We start from the raw sequence: 26,622 nt of genomic DNA, 5'->3' as shown, positions 1-26,622 counted from the left end.
GTTAAAACTCTGCTCGAGATCCGTGTGAACCAGTGTCCATAAAAACTGAAGCAATCGAGCGATTCGGAGACTAAACAATGAAGATCGAAGGAAACAACTGTCTCATATTGTCAATGGATAAAGAAAAAACAAGTTTAAAAAAAAGGCTTTGATCAAAAAAAATATATATAAAAATAAAGCCCCGAATCAAGAATTTCAGTCCGATGCCAACTAGCACGACTAGATATTAATTAACTTGTTAAAAAATGTGCCGAAAGCATTATAAAATAGTTAACGTAAAAAACGGATTCAGACTGGTCCAACCGAGTTTATCATGTTTCCATAGAGCACACAACCTACATGACGTCATTTGTTCACTTTTTTCATAACCATGATTCAACCGTAACTATACCATTTCTGGAGGCTGAAACATGTAAACAATATATCATTCTCTTTTGCAAAGGGCATGTCCCGATAATATGCCCTTACAGCATTTCTTTCTTCGCTGACTTCTTCTTTGCACTTTTTAAATTCAATTTTCTATTTCTTTTCCTGTCTAAGTTCCTTTTTTTCTTCCCATATATTTTCCCTTTCCTCCTTTCTTTCTTTACTTCACTCCAGGGAGGATAAGAGAGGCAGAGAAGGGAAACGGTATTTCTTGAGAAAACGGACGCGGGCGAAACACGATAACATTGCGTAATATTTTGGAAAGCGAAGTCCTCTAGTTTCCTGGAATGGTTTATTTACGACTGAATCATAATCATCAGATAAAATAACGTAATGACGACGTAATTATGATGTCAGTTAAATGTTTTGATGACTCTTTACCCATGTTCTCGCGTCAGTCACCCGTGGTCACTCGTTGGTCATTCGCAATGGATGTTTAACAACGCGTTAATTGATCTTCGTGTCGCGTCGTGTCTTTTCACTCGCGTCGTACCATTTACTCGTTCGATTTCATCTTCTCTATCCCGTCACTCTCTTGACAGAGAAGTAACTGTTAATTGTCGCTCTGTTCGCTCAGTTGAAATTGCATACTGAAAGGACATTGCCATCAAATCAATCTCGAACCCAGAGTCTTTTTGGTGCTATGCAAAACGTACGCTCGTTCGGCTGAGTTAAATTATTTTAACGGCAGAAAGAATATTCCCGCTTAAGGTAGCAACTTCTGCATGTGAAAAGACGGTCGTATATACGAACGCTTCCCAATTTCTCGGCTTATGGGTTTCAAATTTTTATCCACATCGGGGCGATTTCTACCATCAATGCTCTGTTGTTGAACAACAAAGTACGGTGAATTCAATAAATCAGTACAAGCTGAAGAGTGGGGAGGCATGACCCTCCAGATTACCTTTCAATTCCTTTGCACCAACACTGCTTCACCTGTCTGTTGGATAAGCCTTTCCTTGCAAAATTTCAGTCCCAGGAGAAAATTTCGACATTTTAAATGAATGCAGAGGCCGTAAATAAAGTCGGTCGAAGGCATTACGTTTACCTGGCGACTGAAAATTAAATGAAAGCCAAGCTCTCTAATAGTCTGCATCATTTAGCGATTGACGTAGTCTCAGCACTCCCCTAATACAAACGGATTGTTGTCGAGGTCGGTAATCGAAATTTGTGTTTTGGGAGGTGATTCTGCGTGACTCGTAAAACGACGATAAAGTACGGACTGAAACAAACTATTTCGGTTTGGCCGCATACATAGTGAAGTCAGCACTATATGAAGTTAGAAGCGTTATAGAGACACTCTACTCATCGAGATCCTTGAAGAAGGGGGTATATCTGACCAGGTTAATACCTTAAAATCAAATTATGAGACGTCAAGCCCAATTCACCATGGTCTAATTTCAACAAGAAATTCAAAGTAAGCACCAAACACGGCCGAATTGTCCTTTATTTCCGTGACTCTTACCATAATTATATCAAATCCCTGTAACCATGGCCAGTCGAATGAGGTAAAAGGACAAAACGAAACTTCTTCCTGAGTTCTCTGGGAAAAATATTTTATAAAAACAAATCAAAGCAACTCACCTACAACAAAGACTGTAGAAAAAGTAGAAACAAAATAACATAAGGACCAGTGAGCCATGCTTACGATGTTAGATTTCAGCGTACGACATAATCATAGCTGTGTTGCGTGACTTTTTTCACGAATAAGGATGAACTAATTCGGACAGCGGAAATGAAAGTGACAAATTACGCCTTGGTTAGAGAGTACGTTATAAGTTATGGTTTCGGTCGTGAGTATGCAAAATTTGACCTAACTCAATTTTTTCCTCGTTTTGCCAAGCTTCGACATTCGTGCCTCGATTTTCCAATCGAGCCTCGATTGAAAAATCGAGGCTCAATACCGGAGGGAGCCTGGGGCGAGCGAGGGTAATCATGTTCTGGCATGTTCGTCGTGAACTCAGTACTTTTTTTAAATTTTAAAAAGAACGCGAGAGGGGGAAAGAATATTTTTACGCTGCTAAGGAGGTGGAGGAAATGATTGTAAGGTAAGAATTGGTTTAATTTTCGTCTGGTAGATTGTTTTACGGGAGAGTGTTTGTTCCTACTTGCTGCTTCATAGTTTTCGGTTACGTACGCTCAATACATTTTCGCGTTCCTATTTGAATTGTTCATTTTTAGCGAAAAAAGGAACTTAACTCTTAGGAAATGTTAAAATGGTTTGGAAAAAAAATACTGAGTAGAGGATGAGTACAACTAACATTTCGGCACCAGAATTCAAGACAGTTATGCGTATATATGCATAGCTATCAGCAGACATCCATATTAGTGGGAATTAATGGAAAAAAACTAAAGGAAAAATTTTGTCATCTTGCAAACAAATGTTAAGAAGAATAATGTTAACTACACTTATGTCCATTTTCCAAGACCATAATAGCTCGGAAACATTTCATGGAACATGTGAGAGTGTGGTGGGGTACTATAATTTTTTAAAGAAGCTAAATTTGTTATCCAATTTTGAATGCTTACAGTCAAATTGAAATGTAAAATACGGGTCAAGCTCGATTTGTTTCACTCATTCTATTCAGATAATTTTGTGGAACACAATCGCACTGTGATATTTTCGATAGAAGAGGAATCTATTTTAAATCAAAATGGACTAAATGTTCACAAATGAATAAACGGTGGAAGTTTTTAAAGAAACTGTGGTGCTGTGTCAGTGGGGGTAGATCAACTAAGATGAAATTGTAAACTGGCCACCCAAAAAATTTAAAAAGCTGACGTTTTGAGTGTTAACCCTTTGTCAGAGTTAAGGGCCAATACTTGAAACATCAGCTTTTTGACTTTCTGCAGTACAGTGGCTAATTTATTATTTGAACTTAGTTGATATAACCAAATTAAATGTTTACTAACTTAAAGTAACAAAGATTAACATGGACTTGACAATTAAGTTAAAAGTAATTAATTCTAATGAATTGGTTTGATAGTTCAGAACAAAATTAATAAGATTCCTAAAATGTTAAATATTAATTTTGTAATAGATCCACCAAACTAATCAACTGTAAAAGCTATGACATAACTGCAACAGTTCACTTTTAACAAAGTAATCAAGTGCTTGTTGAGCTGACCTTAATTGTCATATAGCCTGACCTAGCGCACTTTATTGACTGAAAAAAAAACCTTAATCCTTATCTGCGATCATGACTGAAAACATAAGGAAGACATTTTTGATATCAGTAACTGAATTGAATATTTTAATACCTATTAATTTAATAAATACAAGTTGATTTTACCATAGTAAATAATAAACTGAACATGAAATCCGCCATGTTTGTTGCTTAAGTTGAACCTGCTCTACATGAAATAAAATGTCAAAATATCCATGGGTAAATTAAAATAAAGGTGTGACTAACTAGGGACCTTTTTTTGGTTTGCATGCTTATGGATCATCATCAAAAATTAATATGAACAAGTTTTAACTTCTTGCCACAATTTTTTGTATATACATATATATGTGTGTACTGTATAATGTAATTTTAACTTTGCCTACTGTTCATTGCAAGGCAAGAATTAAGCCAAGGGGTCCCTACTCTAGATATTAAATCACTGTGCTCTCTCCCAAGGAAGCTAATTTCACACCTTTCAGTAAAGTAAACATGGTTGTGGTTAAGGTGTATAGTTTCATAGAAGCCTAAATTTTTGCACTCTTTAGAAGTCTTCTATATTGCATGTGCAACATCAACTATTAAATTCAAATCATAAATAATTCCAGTATTCGATCTAGTTCATGTTTTTGTTTCATTTATGTGGAATATTCTATTCTGACACTAAATGAAATGGTTGTGGACTCTCACTGATGCAAAAACAAACTAAAACACAAACAAACAAACAAACAAACAAAAACCAAGTTACCTCATATATATTAAGTACTTCCAAAGCAGCTGGCAATAATTAAAGAAAACTAAAAAATGTAGGTGTGCTTACTATCCTTAGATGAGGGGACAATCTTAAAATGATTAGCATTTCAGATTATGTGGGTACGAGTACAATTCTAGTATGAGCCTACTTATACATTTTGCATATGTTGATTTACTGATCATTTGATACTTCATTTGTTGTCTTTGTTCTTGTGTTTATGTTTTGTTATGAAACAAGGACAAAAGCTTAGTGTGTTTTTCAAGCAAAAGAGAATGGAAGTTGAACCTGAAAACATGATTTGAAGTTGAATCAGTTACTTGGGGTCAGCAAGCATGAAATGAAAAATATATTTTGCTGTTTTTTGACATCTTATATTCAAGATTGGTCTAAAATTTTTTAAAATAATGATTCCACTTTATGATGAATTGTTTAATTACCACAATAAACAACTAAAACTTTGAAAAGCATAAACTAAGACTCTGACATACTGGTGATGGTTTGAATGATGTCAGTTCTTGGAAGTTTGATGATCATAGTTTGACCCAGACCATTTGTTTTTGAAATGACCCAATATAAAATGTGATGCAATACATATGACCCACTTTGACTAAATTCTAAACTGAACACTTTTAGTTTCCTATACAACACTAACCATATTTACATTACGAACTGAAGTTTTGGGTTCTACACTTGTTGTTTATCATCAAAACATAGAACATTTTTAACTTGTTGCTTTATAGCAGTCTCTATTGAAGAAATTTTGAAGGACTCTAGCCAGCCTCTACCATTTTTGATGACCATGAAAATAAATTATGTGAAATGTATGGGAAAGTGAAATTTTATTGCTTTGTCCCAAGTTGTGTTTCTGGAGGTCTTTTAAATTACCCTAAGCAGTTTGATTGTGCATTTTTATATTTGGATCTGCTCTACATGAAATAAAATATGGAAACATCCACAGATAAACAAAAACAAAGGTGTGGCTGACAAGGGTCCTTTTAAAGTCTTTTTAAACTTTTAACATTCTGGGTGATTTTCCACCATTGCATGGCTTTTTTCTTTTTGAGGTTGTTCTCCTGTCCTTCTTTTTCCTTTTCCTTTCATGTTTAACATGTTCCTTCCCCTCTTCATCTTTATGTTCCCTATTTTTCTCTTCTTCTGTGTGCTCCCTTTCTTCCTCTTCTTTCTTTTGCTCCTTTTTCTCTTCCACTTTCTTCTCCTCCTTGTCGATGTCTACACAACTTTCCTCTATTTCTTGTCCTTCTTCTGGGGGAAAAATTATAATTTTAGAAATTGTAGGTTGACCAGTAATATTCTTTATGCCTTTTCTCCCTTATAAATTATATGAACAACCCAAATATGCTGCCTTGCCTGAGCTATGTTTACTGGGAAAAATTATAACCAATCAACAATTGGAGTAAATGGCTATGGGCAAAATCCCATAGCCGCATTTATTTAAAATTACTGTTCAATCAAATCCTTGATACAAAGTTTGGCCCAGTAAAGGTGAGGGCACTGAAAACGCCAAAAATTACATTATAATGAGCTGAAAATGAGTGGCTGGGACAAGGGAAGGAGGAGGGATGAAAAACCACGTCTTTAACCACCATCAAGATGGAACGGAGTGACGCTCACATGGGAGCCTGGTCACTTGGCAAGCACAAGTATCCTAAAAGGTATTGGGTATAATCCAAATAAATGCCACCCCAAGTCCCAGGCCCCCAAAGGAAATAAAAAGTACACAACGGGGAGAAGAAGCATAAAAATTCTATTTGCAAGCAAATATTTCCTTTATGCCTTTTCTCCCTTATAAATTATATGAACAACCCAAATATGCTGCCTTGCCTGAGCTATGTTTACTGGGAAAAATTATAACCAATCAACAATTGGAGTAAATGGCTATGGGCAAAATCCCATAGCCGCATTTATTTAAAATTACTGTTCAATCAAATCCTTGATACAAAGTTTGGCCCAGTAAAGGTGAGGGCACTGAAAACGCCAAAGCATGTGACCGCACACATGCCGCCCCACCCCAGGCAAGCGCAGCACAGAAGCAAGAGCCGCCCATGCAAGCTAATGCTCGGAATCACAATAGTCAACCATTATGCTGTTGAATAGACTATCTGAAGGTAAGCGAGTAAGTGCCCACCCCAAGCAAGGGCCACCCATGCGAGCTACTGCCCTGGATCAACATTAGGATAAGAAAAGACAAGTATAATGAGACTTAGACCTAAGGCAAGAGCCGCCCATGCTAGCTAATGCCCCAGATCAACAGTGGGATACTAAACTATATGTGGAATAAGGCTCAAACGCCTCACTTAACGTCCTCGGTGTATTTGAGACAATGCCGACCCCAGGCAAGAGCCGCCCATGCTAGCTAATGCCCCAGATCAACAGTAGGATACTAAACAAAATATGTGAAAGAAGGCTTAAACGCCTTACTTAACTTCTTCGATGCATTTGACACAATGCCAACCCAAGGCAAGAGCTGCCCATGCTAGCTAATGCCCCATATCAACAATGGATAGTCCTGTGTTAATGGACAATTTACATGAACCTGCCTTACTCAAGTAAGAAGAAAGAATATTTTGGGCTACACCAAAAGTAAGAACCACCCCTACTACCTAATACTGCAGGTGGAAGAAAATAGTAAACTGAGGCAATTGCACCCGCTGGATGGAGAGAAAATAACAGCTTTAAGAGCAAAGATTAGGTGTTCTAATATACTTAAGAAATGCATTAGATTTCCATCGCCCTAAGAGGCGGATTTGAGCATCGGATAACCCCTTATCTGCAGCATGAGAAGCAGCGCCAATTCGAAAACTATGTCCCTTGTAGACTGAGGGGGACAAACCACAAAACTGTACGGCAGATGACAACTGATTGGAAAAATGAGACCGAGAAACTGGAGCCCCATCCACTGTAATGAAGAGAGCACCCGGTCGGGTCCCTCGCATTGCTAAATACTTGGCCAAAAGCTCCACAGGGCAGGATTGTGGCTGACGAGACACCAAAATGGAAAAAGGGGGAGCATTGTCACTATGTTTAAAATTACCGAAAGTAATCTTGAAAGCATTCAAATCCCTTGAAGAGCTGAGCAGCTTACTAACATGCGAAATTTGTAAGGGAGAAGTATCACTCCGCCCACTAGTTGAAGTCATTTCACCAATTCGTAAAAAGGCAAAGAATGCTAGTGAACACATTGCCTGAAATTGACAAATTTGATAAGAACCAACTTACAATTATATATTTCTCTGATAATTATATTGTCCCAGTTTGGAGGGAAGTGCTTTATTGATTGCCAGGTTAAGTAGGGGCCTTAGCTAAAAGGGTCAGTAGGAAATTTCCATAATCCATGGTCTCTAGTACAAGAATATACATTTCTATGTTCTTTGAATTTCTTCTAATAGAGTCTAATCATTTTGTTCAACCTTCTGATTAAATTCTTTTGTAGCTCTAATGACATCCTTATGCCATGTTATCCTCTAAAATGCAGTAGGATGCCAGTGGATCAACTATCATCAGAGATGGCCACTTTTACCAACATTAAAATCAGTATCCTTACTGGTTGGTAAAATACTGGGTATTTTACTCATTAGATAATATGCTTCTCACCTGCGTGTGCAAAAATAATTCCAGATGTACCTGGTAGTGGTTCCTGAAACGAGATAAAAAGTAAAGGGAAGTATGCCATCCACAAGAGTCATGTGTAACTTACTTTTAACAACAAGGAACAATAGCAAAAACCAAGATGCCACTGCCTCAATCTCTTGCTTTCCTTAATAACCATGACTATCATAACGTAGATATAGTATTATAAAATTAAATAGACACTAATGAAATGTACATGAAGTAATCTAATTACATGACCTCATATTTCAATGGCAAATTAAAATAGGGCATTCAATACCTCAACTAAACACACTTGGAAAATGATGTTAGCAACATGATCTCTATTTACTTATAGTTATTTAGGTTGATAAGTTGTTTACATTATAGCATGACCCTTATTTAAAACTATAGTGATAATAGATACTGTCAGTTGTTCCACCTTGCTGTTGTCAATATTATTTGGTCAGGTGTTGATGTTAGTGTTATGCAGGAGGAAGTCACGACAGTTTATTTTGTTCAGTTTTATGTATATTGGCATATCTTAAATTATTTTGGTTAAAATGAGAACTAGATCACATGAAGAACATTAAGTAAGTCTGCACAAAATAATGCCTCTCACAAAGAACCTTGTCAGAAGGGACCCGTCAGTCTGCCCCAAGTGTCGTGGCTCACAGAGAACCTCGTCCCAAGAGAACTTTCAGTCTGCCCCAAGTGTCGCGGCTCACAGAGAACCTTGTCCCAAGGGACCTTTAAGTCTGCCCCAAGTGTCACGGCTAACGAAGAACCTCGTCCCAAGGGACCCGTCAGTCTGCCCCAAATGTCGCGGCTCATGGAGAACCTTGTCTCAAGGGACCGGTCAGTCTGTCCCAAGTGTCGCAGCTAATGAAGAACCTCGTCCCAAGGGACAAGTCAGTCTGCCCCAAGTGTCGCGGCTCACGAAGAACTTCGTCCTAAGGGACTTGTCAGTCTGCCCCAAGTGTCGCGGCTCACGAAGAACCTCGTCCCAAGGGACCTTTCAGTCTGCCCCAAGTGTCGCGGCTCATGAAGAACCTCATCCCGAGGGACCCGTCAGTCTGCCTAAGTGTTACGGCCCACAAAGAACCTCACCCCAAGGGACATGCGAGATTTAAAAGTTTAAGTCAACTTTTTTTGGTCAATGATCTATGGAACATACATTGCAACATGACTTGTTATTGTAGGGTTTTCATAATGTAGCATACTACCAATAACTTTACGTGACATTTTAACGCGCACTACTTCCCTTACCTCATTTGTTTTGCTTGTGTTAGGATCTTCATCTGTTGGGAGGAGAACTAGTCTCAGTATGTAAAAATACACAATTTAATATACCTATAGTTTACTGTAATTGCTCAAGCAATACAGGTGATGGTGATTTATCCAGTAAATTACAGAATTGTGTGGCGACCCTCATTGTTTATCGGGTAACAAATATGAAATTAATAAGCCCTCAACACATAACTTAACATATGACCAGTGTTGATTTTTGTCATTAAAGAAATTTCTGCTGAAATTTTTTAAAGAAAGATGTTATCTCTGCTTTTAGGAACATCATCTAGTCCTAATGTTTGTCCTTATTTTTGGCTTATTATCACTGAATGTCACCTGCAGGCAAAATGAGGAAAGCCATCATGTGACCCAGAATTAACATTTCTTATTTCCTCACCATTAACGATTTCAAAATTATTTTATGCTTAACTCTATGAATAATACTCAGATCATAACCCAAACGTTCAACCTGGGTATACAAAATGAATAGTCAAAAAAGATGATTTTGGCTTTTAATAATAATTAAACTGAAAAACTAGGCTGAGTGGAGAAAGAAGTGGTTTATGCTAAAGACCTGGCTATGGTGATAAGAGCTTTGCAGTTTACTTCTTCAATAATACATATTCTTTTTTTCTCTTTTGATCACTTGTACCATTTTGCTTCATGTTAGCAGAGACTCATAGGCAGATAATTTGCAGTAAATTGACCAGTCCAAGCATACACTTTACTTAACATGTGGTGTTGTATCATACATTCAAAGATAAGTTGTTGCTATGTGTATTCACTTTTTTCTAACCTCTGATCCCAATAGGGATTTAATCTCTGCCTCATCCTGGATTATAAAAAAAAAACAAGTTAACAGAATCAAAGATAAGGTTTAATACATAAATTCCACAGTATTTACCAGGGTAGCTGTTTGAACACTTTACCACTGTGACTTTCAAACCTCATGCAGGCACATTGGTGAATATGCAAGCAAAAATTCCCTCAAAATTCATACTTGTATTATGTATCTCATAATGATTAATTTTGTGTGCTAAGAAATACCAAGAGATAGCATATCATTTGCCATATTTTTTCCACCACCTCTAAAAATCAGGATTAAAAGGGTATTTTGAACAAATTTCAATTCACCAAGGCATTCCATTTGCCTTCTTGAAATAACACAAGTATATTTTAGACTCCAACTCCAGATTTCTAGTACTGTAGTTGTTATTCACTTTATGCAATATTATTTACTTACTCTCTCGTGAATATGAAGCACCTCTTCTCTCTCCAAGTGGTCTCCATGTTTTACCACTTCCCTACCTCTTTGGATAGAGAAGTGTAATGGGAGAGCATTGTTGGAGCTTGCCCAGTCATATACTTCCTATATCATTTAAACAGGAAAAAAGGTTAGATTTTTTTTTTATAAAAAGCTATCTGCCAATCACTGTATGTTTACATCTTACCAAAGTGCTATTTAAAGTTTAATAATTTGTATCTGATTGTTTATATGTACCTGGAAGAAGGCACCTTTGATGAACTGGTGCTCTTCCTTGCCGTTTGAGTGGCGGAGGACGATTTTCACTTCCTCTTTTTTTCCTTCCCCGACTGATGTCTGTAACTCTGGCTTGTCGGGCCTCCCTTATCTTGCTTGATTCTTTAATCTGACAGAATAAATACATGACAACCTCAGTAATATATCACTGATAATGTAGAAAAAAGATCTTGAAATTTCTGCAGCTAAGTCTTTAAAGAGAAAGTGGTGCAGCTTTTTTTTGGTAACAAGTATTATTTATGTTGAATCACTTCATTTCACTCATTTCCTTTCCTGTTTGGGGATATGTCTCTGAAACTTGGGCCATACTTCGATGGCTGGTGCTTGTTTTGGCTCCTGAAGTCTTAAAGGAAGCCTTCTAAAAATAATCCTCATTTCATTGCCTGACTTTCTCCTAATGTGTTCTTTATTTTAGTTTTTTTGCAACAGGTAATCATGCCATGATTGACATAATTGATATTGGCATTATTTGTGCAATATAAGTATTTGGGAAAAGCTATTTACCTTGTCATCCTCTATTGCCTTTTGCAATGCACTCTCCTGCTCCCTCTTAAGTGAACGATCCTGCTCTAACCTCTCCCTATTGGAAACAATGAATAACTTATGGTGAATCTCACCAGCATTCACTTTGATTTGCTGCATCTGTCTGGATAATCAAAACATATTAACCAAAAATTATGTGCATACACCTGGGTTTTTTTAATGTTTGTTAATTGTGAACAAGACACTGTTTGACACAGCTTAGTATCTGATGTATGAATAACACATCAGATTTCAGCTATAATTATGAGTTTATGAAAATTTCCTGTAAGATCATAAGGTTGTCAATGGGTAACAAGCTGGAAATAATGATTTCAACCTTTATCTTATCGAATATTAAAGACCTCTTACCATTCCCTTGTGAATGCATCCACAGCATCTGCTGCCCTTTTTACTGCATCCACCACATCTTTCTTTGTTGCTAATTTTAGGTTGTCTCCTTGTTATGAGAATCCAAAATATTTAACAATTTTGTTTCCAGCCATCTTTAAGTCAAATCAGATCAATATTAACCTATGATGTTCAATTTTTAAAAAGGGGCCAAAAAGACATATTAAAACAATTTACCAAAAAGTGGCAAAATTTATGCAAGTTTAAACTGGTATGTAGGCAATATACTGGTGCCTGATGATGGCTTGGGATATTGTACATGACTGCAAGTCAACCTTAAAATTAAAGAGTACATTATCTTTAAATTAATATAAGACTTAAAGTAAGGGAAGCACTTCTAAACAATGGGAGTAATTTTCCTCAAACTTCCTTATGTTTATTGTTTGTTTTGACTTGTGCCCACACATAGTGATGACATTAAAATTGAATGAAAACAGACTGACTTGCAGGCAGGGATCCTTTTCAAACATTCCAAACTGAGCGTTATTTGCCAACATTGATCACGAAGAAGTAAAGTATCCCAAAAGTTATCATCGAAAGTTTAAGAGAAACCTACCTTCTGGTATTGCTTTACCTAGACGGTGGAAATTATAGTCTTGACATTCACATTTTACATTTCATAAAAGGGCAACGAATGCCAAGCTTACAGTTGTCTTCATTATCCTCCATTGTTGATAGATCCAGTTTAACAAAAAATGCTGCTAGCTGCAGTCTTAATCTCATGTTTACAAGATTCTCAGTCACAAAATCATTCACAGTAACTTTATCCTAAGCAGAGATGTAGAAAAAAATCCTTGTCATTACATGGTAACTGACTCCGATGAAACAGTTTTCGCACCACTTTCTCAAGGTAAAACTGCAATATTTTGGCCAAATGTGTCTCACAGAGTCAATGCCTGAGTGTACCCTTACCAAACCAGGTGATATGGGCCATATATGGTCCAAGTATGGAAATGGTTTGACATAAACTATGGCCCATATCTGGGTAGTATATGGCTTTAGTATGGGCTATTGCTTCCATATCAAAACCATACATGCTACTGTCTTCATTCAGTTTTGATTCTTTTGTCTTTAACTATGGTATTGCTACGTATTTGGCACAGCTCCATAGATTTCCCACAGTGTCTGGTATGGGAATGATATGGATCAGCTCCATACCAATACCATATGATCCCTGCATGACCCTTCTGTATGGGAATGGTATGTATTTGGCACAGTTCCATATAATTCCCATATCATCCACACATACTAGCATCTGATATAGGAATGTTACACGTTTTGTAAAGTCCCATACAATTCCCATATCCGTTGTTGTACTGGAGCATCTGATATGGAAATGCTACAAAATTCTGGAAGTTCAATACAATTCCCATATCATCTGGTAATTATCAAGTTCACTTCTGATTACAGTCCCATAGCAATACCATATGATCAATGCATCTCCCCACAAACTATGGTAATTCTATGGCACAGATTTTGCCTTATGACATACCCAGTGGTGCCTGAATGCTTATGGAATGAGGTTAAGAAAATTAATGCTCAGTCCTGAGGTCAATATGTACCAGTAGTCAAGTTCATTGTGCAAAAGGGCAGAAGATCTTGAGAGAGGCTACCTCCTGTTTCTGTGTTTGAGGTTTTCTTCAAACCAGAGGTTAGACTCACTGATACCTCTATAACTATTTTCAAAAGAAACTAACTGTGGTTACCTTGATCTCCAACTATTCTTAAAGTGTTTGATATCATAAGCCTTCAAAACATGGAAACAGGAACCACAGTTTTGCATTCTTTGTGTATATTTTAATACAAATAGACTATAAAAAAATATACTTAATGTACTCTCCACATGAATTCTCTATCCTGTCCTCTATGGATATTACACACTATCAAAAAAACTAGCAACCATGAGGAAACATGTTTGGGTTGTGCCTCTTATAATATAAAACATTAAAGGATTGTAAAATATATACAACTAAACAAGCCTAAAATCTCTTAAAATTCTATGTCGTAATCTTACGAGGTGATGCACCTTATAGTGGCCACCTAACAAACTTGCTTTAATTAAGTTAGCTAACCAGGAAACTCAAATTTGTATCATGGTACACTTCCTAATACAATGGTTCTCATGTTTGAATTCAATTAGAGGATCACTGACTGTAAAGCAAAATTTGATGGGCTTTAAAAAAAGGTTTGTTGTTTGGCAACGTGAAGAATGACACACTGTAATTACCAAATTTAATCATTTGGAATTTGAGAGTGTGTTTTGAAAGCTCTGTACTGGTGAGAGGCTTGCTTAATTTGCTAATGAACCTTGACTTGTAATTTAAGCATTTTTGGTTTTCAGATGATTCTTGTGTTAGACTTTAATTTGCACATTACTGTTACTTGACATGTCAGTGTTTTATTGAATGCAATGCATTCCACAGGTGTTCTGTGCCTTCAAACAAACCATCACACGGGATGTGAAATGAAACTCTTCACATTTCTGTGCATAAACAATGAAGCAAATGCCAAAGATAAAATAAACATCATTCACAATCTAAATTGTATATATACTGTTTGTTCTTAACCATTTAGTAATTAGTCACCTAAGATGATCCAGCAAGGAATTTGCAAGTTGAACATTGAACATCATTCTTGTTTTACTTTGAAATTGTATGTTGATCAAAATGTATCAAGATTTTGACAGCAATAATTGACCATATTCTGCCTTGAAGAAATGAGTTCAGAGATTTAGGGGAGGACTGGTTAAGGTGGGGGTGAAGTTGTTTCATTTCAGGGGGTGAACTCACCTAGATGCTTGCAAGGGGCAAAATTGCAATGGATGAAACCTACAAAAACCTTTCCAGTGTTAATTGTTATGAAATGGTGACATGATCCTGTCTCGGCTAGAATTGTGTCTGACATGTAGAGTAACAAAACCCAGAAGTCCTGAATCCCTAGGACCCTCCCTATAGATCTGCCACTGAACATTACCAACAATAAGACACTTTTCAGAAATACCATGCATGGAGACATGTTAACTTTTTTGTCAAAAGTAACAAGGGCATAACGCTTTGTTGTTGGCCCATCACAGATGTGAAAAATAAATTATTCAATGATTGAATGAGTTGTAAAATATGACTGACGCTGTGGATCACTTTGCCTCACTTTACTGGTTCATTTTTTCAGAACCACCAATTGCAAAGATAAGTCTGTCATCAGTGCAATGAAGTTACCGAGAGGGATCCTTTGTTAATATCAGCTGTACAGCATCCGGGATTCCAGAGCCAGATGTCACATGGACCAGAGAAGGAACAGTGATAAGTTCAAGAAAGGGAACGGCATTTCTGATCTTGAACAGTAAAAGAAGAAAGCCGTCTTTTATATCATAAAATAAGAAAAAAAGGCGCTGAGTGCATAGTCGAGTTGTAGAAGAACACGGAATCTTTTCAGGAAACGAGAGAAGTGCTAGAGAAGCACAAGCCGTAGGCGAACACCTCTCGTACTTCTCGAACGTTTTTAAAAGATACTAAGTGCTTCTGTAACTCAGCAGTGCACGAAGAACAAGTTTTTCACTTCCTCATGAAATAGTAACTTATAAACTCGTTTGTGAACAGAACTTGATAAATGAACATCGATTCTTTTTTATATATCTTTTGTGCTTGGAGGCATGTTCATGTTTATCTGTACCGAAAGCGAGTGCATATCACAGCTGCTGAACATGCCACCGAGCATTTCGTTGCGACTGCACAGTCACCAATATTCTAAAAACTTCAAACCAACAAAAGATAATACTGAGGGTAGAACTTTCTTTTAGGCTATTGCTTCAGAACAATTTCATCACTTTCAATTTCAACGTCTTCGGTCAGTTCGCTGACGTCTCAGAGGTTGGTTCGCCAACATATTAAAAATGAATTTTTGAATATATGAAAATCATATATGTGTATTACGGTTTCATGATATGTATGAAAGCGATTCACGCAGTAATAAACCTTACTTATGTAGAAGGGAAAATAAGGCGTGAAAAAATTCAGGCCCGTAGGGATTTGAACCAATAACCTCTGCGATACCGGTGCACGATTTGTTTTTGCCATCTGGTTAGTTATTATATGAGGATAGGGCTTTCTGGACTACTCACCGAGCGAAATAAAGCAAACTTAATGCAATTTATTGATTGATAAAGTAAGATTGTAACTCAAAAGATTTAAAAGAAGAGTCACTTGTCACAACAAATGGCTCATAGGGATGAAAACAACCAATGAGTGTAGTAAAACGAAAGGCGCAATCAAAAGCTTGATATCAGGAAAACCTTGTATATCTTCTCAGGCTCGGCCATATAATCCCACTAGGTCTGAAAAATTATTCATAGTGATACTGTACGTTATCTATTCATCACTTTATGATTTTTCAATAGGATTTCAAAATGATACGACAATCTCGTGTTTTCATTTACTCTCGGTTAAGAAGCCGAGTCCACCATCCATTATTTCATCAGAAAAAAGCACTCAAACCAGTTCATTAACAGTAAGATATGCTGCACCTGCCGATGATGGAGGGAGTCCTATCACCGCATACTGAGTGATCATACTTGAAGGTGACACTGAGATAAACAGTGTTAATATTACTGTTCCTGGTGTAACAAGTTACACTTTTGGGGGTCTGGAGAGAGATAAAAACTACGGAGTGAAAGCGTTTGCAAGGAATGCTGTGTTTGAAGGAGATCCTGTTGTAATCACCATGAAGAAAAAGTTTCAAGGTAAACAATCACAAGCTACTGATGGGAAAATTCGAGTTTTAGACACTCTTAAGCGTGACTTTCTGGTCGTTACGTACCGCATATTTTTTACTCTTTCACTTGGGTATCGCCCTATCTATTCTTCAAAATGGAGCAGCTTAATCATCGATAAAAAATGCAGCTAAATGCAGCATTTAATTTCCGTCTAATGTCTTCGAACTTTATCAGTCTCTCTTTCCAATCGCTGGAAGATAAAACTGTGAGGACAATATTAGTATCACCAATACCTATTTTCGCCCTCCATATCGAAATAACGACAAACTGTTTTCCATAGGTTGGCTAATGGGGAATTATCTCTCTCTCGATTGAGCTGACAAAATGTTTATTATTCCTTAGCTCGAGAGGACTTTAAGTGTCATGACGTCATTTTTATAGCCATACTTGGACTACTTTCGTCAGTACTCCTGTTTTTCATTTACATTGTCTGGTTACTTAAGAAAGGTAAATATCACTATTTTGCATTTTTGTTAATTTCGGGTCAGATATTCAAAACGCCAGCCGGTACCTTAATGTTTATCAACCAACCTATTTTGTTTTCTAGGCGGTGGTGGAAAAAAGAGGTAAGAACTCTCTAGTTTACTCCCGCATTCAGAATGGTTGTAAACTAAACGAACTATAACAACAACAACAGTCGTAAGATAACAAAAAGGCCTATCGATGTTACATTTGAGATTAACTCACAGAAGTGTAGCTGTTGTTAGTATCGATGGGAATTTTTGGGGAAACATTATGTGATATTTCTTGTCTGGGTTTTCGAGCACGGTGACATATGGCTCTCATTGGTACGATTAACTCATAAATCGCACCTTTTTTTTTCTCTTTAAATCAGGATATAAGGCGAGGAATTTCGGACATGAGACTGGTTGAAAGTATCACTATTTCTGTACCGTATGGTACATACAACAGCAAAAATGGATAGTATAGCAAAGTTACCAGCATAACATAAGATCTCTTGTGCGAGACCGAGAATTTCTCGGCTTCTATCACAAACAAATAATAGCATGACCTGTACCTGGTATTTTGCAGTAATACATGCTGGTAATATTTCAAAATTTTCCAAAATACCACTCACCGCTTCGCTCATGGTACTTTGGACAATTTTGTTTGGCGGTATTACTGCCAAATGTCATTACAAGTCATGCTATATAGATAGAAATCGCATGTTTTCTCAGCCAATGGGGAAGCTTTACTAAATTGCTGCAACTAACTGTATTTTTAAAGAAACCAAACAAATGGCAGGAAAATGAAAAACGACTTTTAATTAGCAGCTTTCAACAAACTAGCTCGCGACTGGATCAACGAAACATTTGTACAGAATCCAAATAATCCTGTTTCTTAGGAACTGAATTTTGCGATTTCAAATGAATGCAATAGTATGGTAATCGAACTTCGTGTCTTGCAATTTTGGTCTGAAATCGTGCTTGTGATTTCACATTAAACTCGTGTTGCGTGCTTGTTTTATTTTGAAATCAGTTGTATGATTTCAGACCAAACTGCACTCCACACAGTTCAATTACCATTATTAACACTTCTGAAGACAAAAAAAAAAATACAAAAGGTGTCATTTAACAAATATGTAAGATGCATTTCAATGAAAACATCTGTTAATCTGAGAAGAGTTGAAAAAGAATAGCCCTTATCGCATTTACGCCCACTGTACGAGAGTTCAGCGGACTTTAAAGTTTCGAAACGAGGCGATCGGGTCACACAGGTAAATCTTTCAAGTAAAATCGAAGCAAACGGCTACGTTTGGAGGCATTTTTATTTATTTTCTTAAGGATACAGCATGTTCTCGTCATGGTTAGACATTGTATTGCGTACGGGTGTCTATTCAGTGAATCGGCAACTGACGAGATCCACAAAATTAGGATCGAAACCGCGGTCTTGCCAAACACGTTCAACTATAATAGTATTAATAATAATTTAATATTTATATTGCGCAAATTAACATGTGGATATGATCAAACGCGCATCACAACACTTTTCGGGGGACTTTAGCCGGACTGCATCAGCAGTTTACAAACAATCGAAGGAAACTTATTCGAAGATGAGTGGGTTCTTTAACGTCCCCTGCCTAACCAAATTAACTAATTACTAGATCCAGGGGACGGGACCTACGGTTTATTCGTCCTTATCCGAGAAGACTAGAATGTCTATCCATTTCTTGATAGTATAGAAAGGTAGCGCATTCTCCTCAGTTATTATAAGACCTTCAGTGTTGGTCCGGCCGCGGCTCGAACCATCGACGTCGACCTCCCGCACAACATTCCAGCACTCTAACCAATTGAGCTAACCGGGAGGCGGTTATCAAACTAGAGGCGAACAAAACGCACATAAAAAAACCTCTCAAACAAAGAACTTAAAAACGACCAGATTAATTTACTGGCAAAAGGGCTTAAATTCATTCCAACACCCGCTACAAAACAAAAACAGATCAGACAACAGCTATTGTGTGACTGATCAGTTCGCAAGGAGAATGCGTCTGATTTACATATTCCGAGGGGGGAACAAAAAATCCCATCCCTGCCACATCAAATCTACATGGATACCACCAGTACAAAAATCAGTAGCCCTTGAAAGCTATTTAGAAGAGGCTAAAAGTGACTTTTCAGAAATAAAAATTGCAAAGCCAAAATATAATTTGCTTCCGGCCGAACGCAAGGCGCTGAGGGCCTGGAAACGTGACTCTGAGTTAAACCTCAAAAAGGCCGACAAAGGAACAACAACCGTAGTCATGAACAAACGCGACAAACTTTTGCCGTTCCTTTCCGAAATCACAGCCATTCTTTCAATCTTCCTTTGTGATGCCAGGACAATTACCACTAAGAATTTTAACCTTTTCCTCGGCAGCAAAAAACGCAGATTCCAGAGTTATATGGTCAGACATGGAGTGTTTCTGGTATTTCTCGAGGAACGTTGGCCCGATAGCCTCGTCCTGAAACTGTAATTCCGCGGACCCTTTGCATTGCAGACACAAATGCGATAAGGGCTATTAAAATAGTCATCTGGGTGGGCTATGAGCTATTTTTCAGAAATGGGGATAAAGTAACCAAATGATTCAAATTCATTCAAACCTGAACCATTTTTTCCGTGACGCTTTCCTTTGTTTTTCATTGAAGGATCGTGAACAAAGATGAATAAGCTTATGAGGCGAGTTTTCTAACGCTAAAAGTAACTAAATCCTACAAACAAAAATAGGAACAAAAATCAGTATCTCGACCATCTTCAATGCATAGAGGATATTACACGGTGACGAGGAGATATTAGAGAGATTTAGCACCACGTTTACATAAGACGTGAACGCTAACAGTGTCCGCGTGACCTTCTTTTTCCCGCCATTTTTTCACTTTTAGCGGTTGGGCTTTGTCGCTTCCGCGTAAAATAAACCTACCAAAACTTTTCCTTGCAAGTCATACAGGGGCGCCATCAAATCCAACATGAAGTGAGCTCACGCGAGGCTAAAGCAGTAAGGTTCACGCAATTTCACGTGAAACTGAAAGGAAAAGCTGACGTTTGCAGTTTCACGTAAACGCAGTGCTTTATGTTTGAGCGGCAATATCTCACACGATCTCTGCGCTAACTCGTGAGATATTATTCGTGCCACGAGGACGTAAAATTCATGTCTGTGAGCTCCTGTGTAATATTTCTTTCAATTATATGGAAGATAAATATACATGATAGAGATTGCAAAGCTGGCTTTGATACAACTACTAGGTATTAATAGTAACAAAATATTGCCAGTGCTCAAATTATGGAAAGGGTTCAGTACCTGCAACACCGTCAGTTAGGCAAAAATGCAAAAATACATGTGAGCTGATTTACAAGTTTCATAAAAGTTTGATTACTGAGCCTGAATTGAAAAATCAGTTACTTTTATTTCCAGCCTCTCTTCACCACGATACGGCACGAGCGGAACAAAACTTTCATTTTGTATCGTCACAAATTTCTAGAAATTCCTTGAGAATCTTAAGGTCATACAACGTTTTCTTTCTGGCGTTCTCGTTCTCGTTCTCTAGTTGCTCGGAAAATGCATTTACACCTTCGTCGCTTGCCACAACACATCTTGCGGCCTATTATTCCAAACAAAAAAACAAACCAAGTTTATTCAGCAAAGTTTAATAAGGCGGGAGTTGTAACGTTGTTGCTGAATATTTCCACAAGTGTTACATACGTAAAAGACACCAATCGGTTCGCGGATGTTGTGGTCCCATTGATTCTACGAGTGTTTTAGTTCCCGGTATATCATTCCCATCCATTTCGAAATGGGGCCAAAATGGATTGTTCTTATGTAACGGTGAAATATCATATCGACATATCCTATATTTTTTTTACAGGAAGATATTGAGTTCGAAGACCTGGAATTAAGTGGTCCTGATTCAAAAAACTGCTCAGCGTCCGGGAGAGTACATGGATTTAAAATAATCAAGCACCGATGATTCTCAAACACAAACTGCTGGCCAAGTTGCTGATTACGCGCCACTTCATCCATCAACATGCTCCTGGGAAGTGTCAAGGGATCATGTGACAGTAGAAAACATGGATGGCAAGGGGGCTTTCGGCCAGGTTGCAAAGGGAACAGCCAAGGAACTTCGAGGGAGGCCCGGGACGACCAAGATAGCTATCAAAATACTCAAGGGTAAGGCTCGGTAATCAAATTAAGTGAGTTCAAAATAGTTCTACTCGTCCTTTCAGAATTGAAAATGGTAAGTTTAACAACATCTAAAAGAAACGTTCCCCCCTTCCTGAGGGTCTCAATGGGGATTAACCGTCAGCCGTCAGAGGTTCCAAATTTTAACCTTCAGACGTCAAAAGGATAAATTTTTACCACTAACCGTAAAAACAGCTGCTCAATATTAGCCATCAGAGGCTTTAAAATTTGCTTAGGATCTCGCTATTTTCGCTGCTTACCGCGAACAGTTTAAAGTCTTAAAGTGTTTTTAAACTGTTAAACCAATCTCCATGGTTTCCATACAAACTCACTTTATGGTCATGTTTACTGATTTTCACCTTACCTGACAGTTTGGAAATATTCTGATATTTAATTTTAATAGCTTATATTTAAAAAGGGCTAACTTCTTTGATAGCTTACTGATTCTGGCCAATGGCCACGCCATAATCGTTATTCCCGCCCTTTGACCGAGACACAAAAAATTTACATTACGTGGAGTGTGTTGAAAACCGTCGTGGGCTTCTATCGTAAAGGAGAAGATAAAGCTTTCACGTGATTCACGATTACCAGCCGGGGAAAAGCGTGGAAAGTCTTCGGCAAAATATCATCGATTTCCTATTGAACAATGACTAGTCTAAAAAGTTTGGGCTCGGGTCATATGAGCTCAAGCTCTGCCGACTTATAAAAAATAGTGAACGACCACGCTGTTTCACGTTTTAAACATAAAACCTTGGGCCGACCGCAGCGAGTCAGGTTACCTCAACTACCTTGGGTCCCCTAACATCATGTAAACAGGCCCTACATAGAGTCGACCTCGCAGTTTTGGCCATTTCATTAAGATGTGTGACAACACCTCAGAGAACGCGTTAATATTGAGTGTCGGAAATGTCAACGATTTGCCGCGATGTAAAGGCGTTCTTGAATATGGTGTTATTGATTGCAAAGTAGAACAGCAGCAGAAATCCGCCTTGAAAAATCTAGGAGTCAGGTCTATAACAAAATTCTGCTCCTGTGGTTTGCACTTGTAAAAGTGAGAAGTAAGGTTTTTATAAAACTAATCATAAATTATCATTGGGGGTCTTAGAAGTACGCCTCACTGCACTAAGTCAAAGGAAGACTTAATAGGCCTCAAAATAGTTAAAAGCTTATTTAAAACGACGGAAATCATCGAATAAAGTCTTTCTGATCACCTAAAATTAAACCTTCAGCCATCAAAGACTCTAAAATTCAAACTTAAGCCGTCAAAATCGGAAACATTATCCGTCAGTCGTCAAAGCTACCCCTCACTGAGATCCTCTTACCTATCTTTGATTAAACAAACTCAGACCACACTAAACTTGACGCTAGTTTGTACTCTTTTACGTTTTTCGCGTTTACTATAGGCAAGACATTCTAGATAGCACACAATGACTGAAAGTCCCAATGTTTACTACAAGTTCTGTGAAAGTCAAAATTAGCGAAGAGAGTCCTCACTGGGCAATTCACTTAGCTGATTAGTGTAAAAATTCATCTTTAGATGACGCTTCGGAATCGGAAAACAGGGATTTGATAAATAAACTGTAGACAATGAAGCAACTAAAACCACATCCTCACGTCATCCGCCTTTTGGGATGTGTTACGGAATCTGATGAGTTGTTTTCTTTAACTGTTGATGAGAGATTTTGACGCAAAACAAAAATGGACGTGTTTCCTCTCATTCTGTAATTTTCTTCTTACACAAATACCTTTTACTGTACATTATTGGAATAACCCTGCTAATTACGTACCAGTGCTTCTTTTCTCCTTTTTTCCAGGGGTATTGCTGGTGTTGATTGAGTATGTACCTTTTGGAGATCTGCTGGGTTACCTGAGAAAAAGCCGTGGATTAAGACACTTACTTCAAAGACCCTGATAGCAAACCACAGACAAATCTGACGTCACAGCAGCTTATGAAGTTTTCTTGGCAAATCGCTGATGGAATGAGTTATTTGTCCACAAAATCTGTAAGTTTTAACTGCAAAACAAACTACAGAAAAGGTAATCCAATCTCGGTGTTCAATGCAAATATCTTAGTTTATGATTCAGTAGTTTCATTTCACTGTAACTTTGGTGTCTTCAGTCTTTCGGTTCATGGTTTTAAACTCATTGTGATAGCACGTGTTTGGCATGAATCGACTTAGTTGGACTATTCCTGATCTTTACCGAAGCAGGAAATTATCTCAGAAAAGAAATATTCATTTGCAATTATTTCAATATCACCTAATTTTTCTCTTTTCATTTAAATCATCGCAATCCTGACTACATTTTTAGTTGGGTGAATCCTGTGTATTTTTCCATTTTACAACTTCTTAAATGGTATTACAGAACAAAGATTGATTCACTTGAGATAGAAATCATCATCTTTGATTGATTATCATTTCCTGTGATTAGAACATCCACCGAGACCTTGCAGCCCGTAATGCGTTGGTTGGGGAAAAACGATTATTATAGGATCAACTTAAACCTATTTAATATTTACAATCATAAATTAAAATAGTAAAACATTCTAGTCAGTATACACTTAAAACTTAAAGTAATGTAAAATTACGGAAGGCGTGCCTTCGCCCGGTTTTTTAAATATTTAAATAAACACGATGTAAAAATATGCAAGTCGTCACAGATTTTCAATTCCTTTGGTAGATTATTAAATAAAACGGCCGAGGTGTCTTGAAAGGTCTCCTTTTCTAAAGGAACCTGCAGTCTAATACAGTCTGATGAACGCAGCTCTCTAAGTATAGGGACTCGTTGTAAGTTCAGATATGTTGGCCACTGTTTAAAATAAAGCGCTTTAAAGTTCAACTTCAGAAAGTTAAAATCCCTTCTTTCTTCCGCAAGAAGCCAATTTACCTTTAAAATGTCTCCAATGTTATTAACATATCTACCATAAACAAAACTTGCGGCAGCAAACTCAATGTTTTGAAGGCGCTTCAGCAAGTATCGCGGCAAAGGTTTTAATTCTACGTTTTTCCTGTCGGAAGAAAATATACATTGTTTTCAGATGGTTCACCATATCCACGGATGGCTGGCAGGGAAAATGCAAGATCACTCCAGCAGGAGTACAGAATGCCTGGGCCATGCCTACAGAATGCCTAAGCCATGCCTACAGCATGCCTACACCACAACATGTGGATGATAAGTTGTAAGCTGTTGATAGGATCTCTTTTCGTCGAAATTGCAAGCAAAGGGCGAGCTTCTGTCAACCATGACTTGTCTTTTCCCCATTCAAAGGAGTATTTCGCTTAATGATAGTTACAGCCGCATCTAATATCAAAGCTAAAAGTTTCTTTAGAAGAAAACATTGATTTCTTAGTATGTTTGTTTGTTTGTTTGAATGTTTGTTAAACGTTTTCCAATTCATAAATACCAGGTACCAGATAATGATGAGATGCTGGCAAAATGACCCGGATGGTAGACCGACATTTACCGAAATGAGGAACCAGCTTAAGGACATGGAAACCCTACACAAGGTGAGACTTGTAATAATCAAGACAAATTTTGATTTTCACCATGACTAGATTAAAGCTTAGCCAGTTACGCTCTCTAAATCAAAATTTTACGGTTATACCACTGTTTAGAAGATATTAATGTCATCTGATTTAGACACAACTGGTTGGCTCGTCTTTGTTTATGTAGCCAGTATTCTTCGAAGTGATTAGTTATCGTTTACAATTGGCTTTTGCATCAAAATAGACGATCTCCAGATATTACATATTTGAGAGGTGAGAACAGCCATGAGCTTAGATAATAATAATAACAATAAGAACAAATAATAATGTCCTGTGACGTAAGGAAACACCCTCAGTTTTTCATAATCTCATGACATTGTTTCTTTTTTTCTCCATAGAGGCTGATCAACATGGAAATGTATGACAAGTATTTGTATGCAAACTCTGGTGATTGGTGATCTCAGCTGATTGGGAGTGAAATTCCTGATGAAGCTACACTACCATTGAAGTTGAACGAATTTCTTGGCGGCCTAACGGCTCATCTTCGCCCATTAAAGCCTCTTTTACCGGTATTTGGACCGGTGCCTGTGCACCTGTATGCGTGCATAACATTCCTCGAGCGAAGTCACTCTTCTTCCGACCTATTACGAAAGTTAGTGCCGCGTTGTTCATTCACAAGACCATATGCCCTTAGGACAGGAGAGATTGTGTCTGTACCTGCCTCTCCAAGATCTAAAGGATTCGGAAATTATGCGCCATCAAATACCAGAACCACGTTTAAAATACCGAATTACGATTCGTCTTAATACTCATAGTATTTAATATTTACATAGTATTCAATATTTACATTTAATTGATATCTATAATGGCTATATTTAGGTGTAACGTAGAAGTATTTGTAATTAGTGACCCGCCTTGTGATTCAGTGTATGCTGCAAAATAGTTGAATAAACGATCATTATCATTATTATTATTATTATTATTATTATTATTATTAAACGTTGATGACCTAAACGTGTAGACAAAATGGAATTCGCGAATTTCTCGCACATTTTCGTACGCAGTATCTTAATCTTAATTAATCATGCATAATATCTCACTCGCAATTTTCTTGCAACACAAGCTTGTTTGAAAAAGACTGGAATTCACTCAAATGAATCCATCAGACAAAAGTGCGCAAAATCGCATTCAGATCATAAACCATCCTGGTGATAACAAAGTTTTTCTTAAACCAGCCTTAAATATATATCTAGTTTTTTTTTTTTTAAATAAAATTGTGTATGAAAGAAAAATAAAGACGGCAAAAAAAAATATGTTGACTATTATATCATGGCTTTTCAGGCACCGTTTCTCAGCTACCAATACCTCCACACCCTACACCGTGACTATGGTGTCTGCAGCACCTTTGTTACTTTTGCTGCACCCTTCATCCAATTTATTTTTTATTTGACCAAATATTCCGGTAAGTATCCGATGTCCATAAATCACTGAGGAAACTTTTATGTCTATATAAATCTGTTTGAAAAATTTAAGAAAATCTTTCTCCCGAGTCGGTGCTAGATGGTAAAACGAGTTGCTACTGAGTATATTTCACCAATCATTCTCATTTCCATTTTCAAAGAAAGTTTCTAAGGCAGTTTTCAATTGGTCTGGGTTACTAATCAGACAAACTTATGGATCTTGGTAAACAAGGCGTCCACTGAGCCCTAAGTCATTGACACAATCCAGTTACAGGAAACAAGCAATCAATTCAAACTAAAGAAGAATTTGCAACTCGCGTTTTGAGCTGGAAATCATACTGGTTAGGTTGTAGTTGAAATCCTTATTGATTATCGGTGTTTTCAAATTTCTAATCAAATTGCAAAGCAGCAATAATCGGAGCTAAAGCTATATCGAACCGGAAGAAATAAATTTTAATAAGATTTTCAGATGGAAGGGTTTGTGTGAAAATTGGCTGGAGATAAAGAGAGAACAAGAAGTACAAGGCGCGAGCAAGTCGGGAAAA

The 26,622-nt window shown here is 37.4% G+C and overlaps 2 protein-coding genes and 1 long non-coding RNA gene across 7 annotated transcripts in view; 1 reads left to right on the top strand and 2 right to left on the bottom strand.

Annotated features, from left to right (window-relative positions):
• LOC111332573 (myoblast growth factor receptor egl-15) overlaps nt 1-2,292 on the bottom strand; it is a 47,171-nt gene extending 44,879 nt beyond the window's left edge. For 2 of the 4 annotated variants that reach the window (XR_015989577.1, XM_022937934.2), the window contains exon 1: nt 2,011-2,292. Coding sequence is in view for 2 of the 4 variants with exons in the window: in XM_022937934.2 (XP_022793669.2) it covers nt 2,011-2,068 (58 nt within the window). In the remaining 2 variants the exon portion in view is untranslated. The remainder of the gene's footprint in view (nt 1-2,010) is intronic. The other 2 variants (XR_015989576.1, XM_022937932.2) reach the window with 2 other exon arrangements.
• Nucleotides 2,293-2,321: 29 nt separating this feature from the next.
• On the top strand, nt 2,322-25,942 carry LOC111332575 (tyrosine-protein kinase receptor Tie-1). 2 transcript variants are annotated; one of them, XM_088728027.1, is made up of 7 exons: nt 2,322-2,474; nt 14,879-16,445; nt 16,821-16,925; nt 17,026-17,044; nt 20,819-21,120; nt 22,947-24,638; nt 25,016-25,942. In XM_088728027.1, the coding sequence occupies exons 2-5, from the start codon at nt 16,427-16,429 to the stop codon at nt 20,847-20,849; spliced, it is 174 nt and encodes a 57-aa protein (XP_088584153.1). In that variant the 5' UTR covers nt 2,322-2,474; nt 14,879-16,426; the 3' UTR covers nt 20,850-21,120; nt 22,947-24,638; nt 25,016-25,942. The 2 variants fall into 2 exon arrangements, with proteins under 2 accessions (XP_088584153.1, XP_088584152.1); XM_088728026.1 differs by lacking the exons at nt 2,322-2,474; nt 14,879-16,445; nt 17,026-17,044 and having other exon boundaries at nt 22,947-24,310; nt 24,539-24,638.
• LOC148726810 (uncharacterized) lies at nt 10,218-11,770 on the bottom strand. The gene is made up of 3 exons (XR_015989766.1): nt 11,672-11,770; nt 11,285-11,360; nt 10,218-10,889 (listed from the first exon to the last, which is right to left on the bottom strand). It is a non-coding gene; the product is annotated as an uncharacterized LOC148726810 (long non-coding RNA).
• Nucleotides 25,943-26,622: the final 680 nt, after the last annotated feature.

The sequence above is a fragment of the Stylophora pistillata genome, chromosome 7 (assembly GCF_964205215.1).
Source record: "Stylophora pistillata chromosome 7, jaStyPist1.2, whole genome shotgun sequence".
NCBI lineage: Eukaryota > Metazoa > Cnidaria > Anthozoa > Scleractinia > Pocilloporidae > Stylophora > Stylophora pistillata.
The sequence above is the reverse complement of the archived record's forward strand: the minus strand, read 5'-3'. Positions and strand labels throughout refer to the sequence as shown.

Excerpts from the sequence above, each read along its gene's own strand:
- LOC111332575 (XM_088728026.1), top strand. The coding sequence starts at position 24,246 with ATGCCTACAGAATGCCTAAGCCATGCCTACAGCATGCCTACACCACAA. Across the intron at positions 24,311-24,538 it reads CAACATGTGGATGATAAGTT|GTACCAGATAATGATGAGAT; the intron begins GTAAGCTGTTGA and ends CATAAATACCAG. Across the intron at positions 24,639-25,015 it reads ACATGGAAACCCTACACAAG|AGGCTGATCAACATGGAAAT; the intron begins GTGAGACTTGTA and ends TTTTCTCCATAG.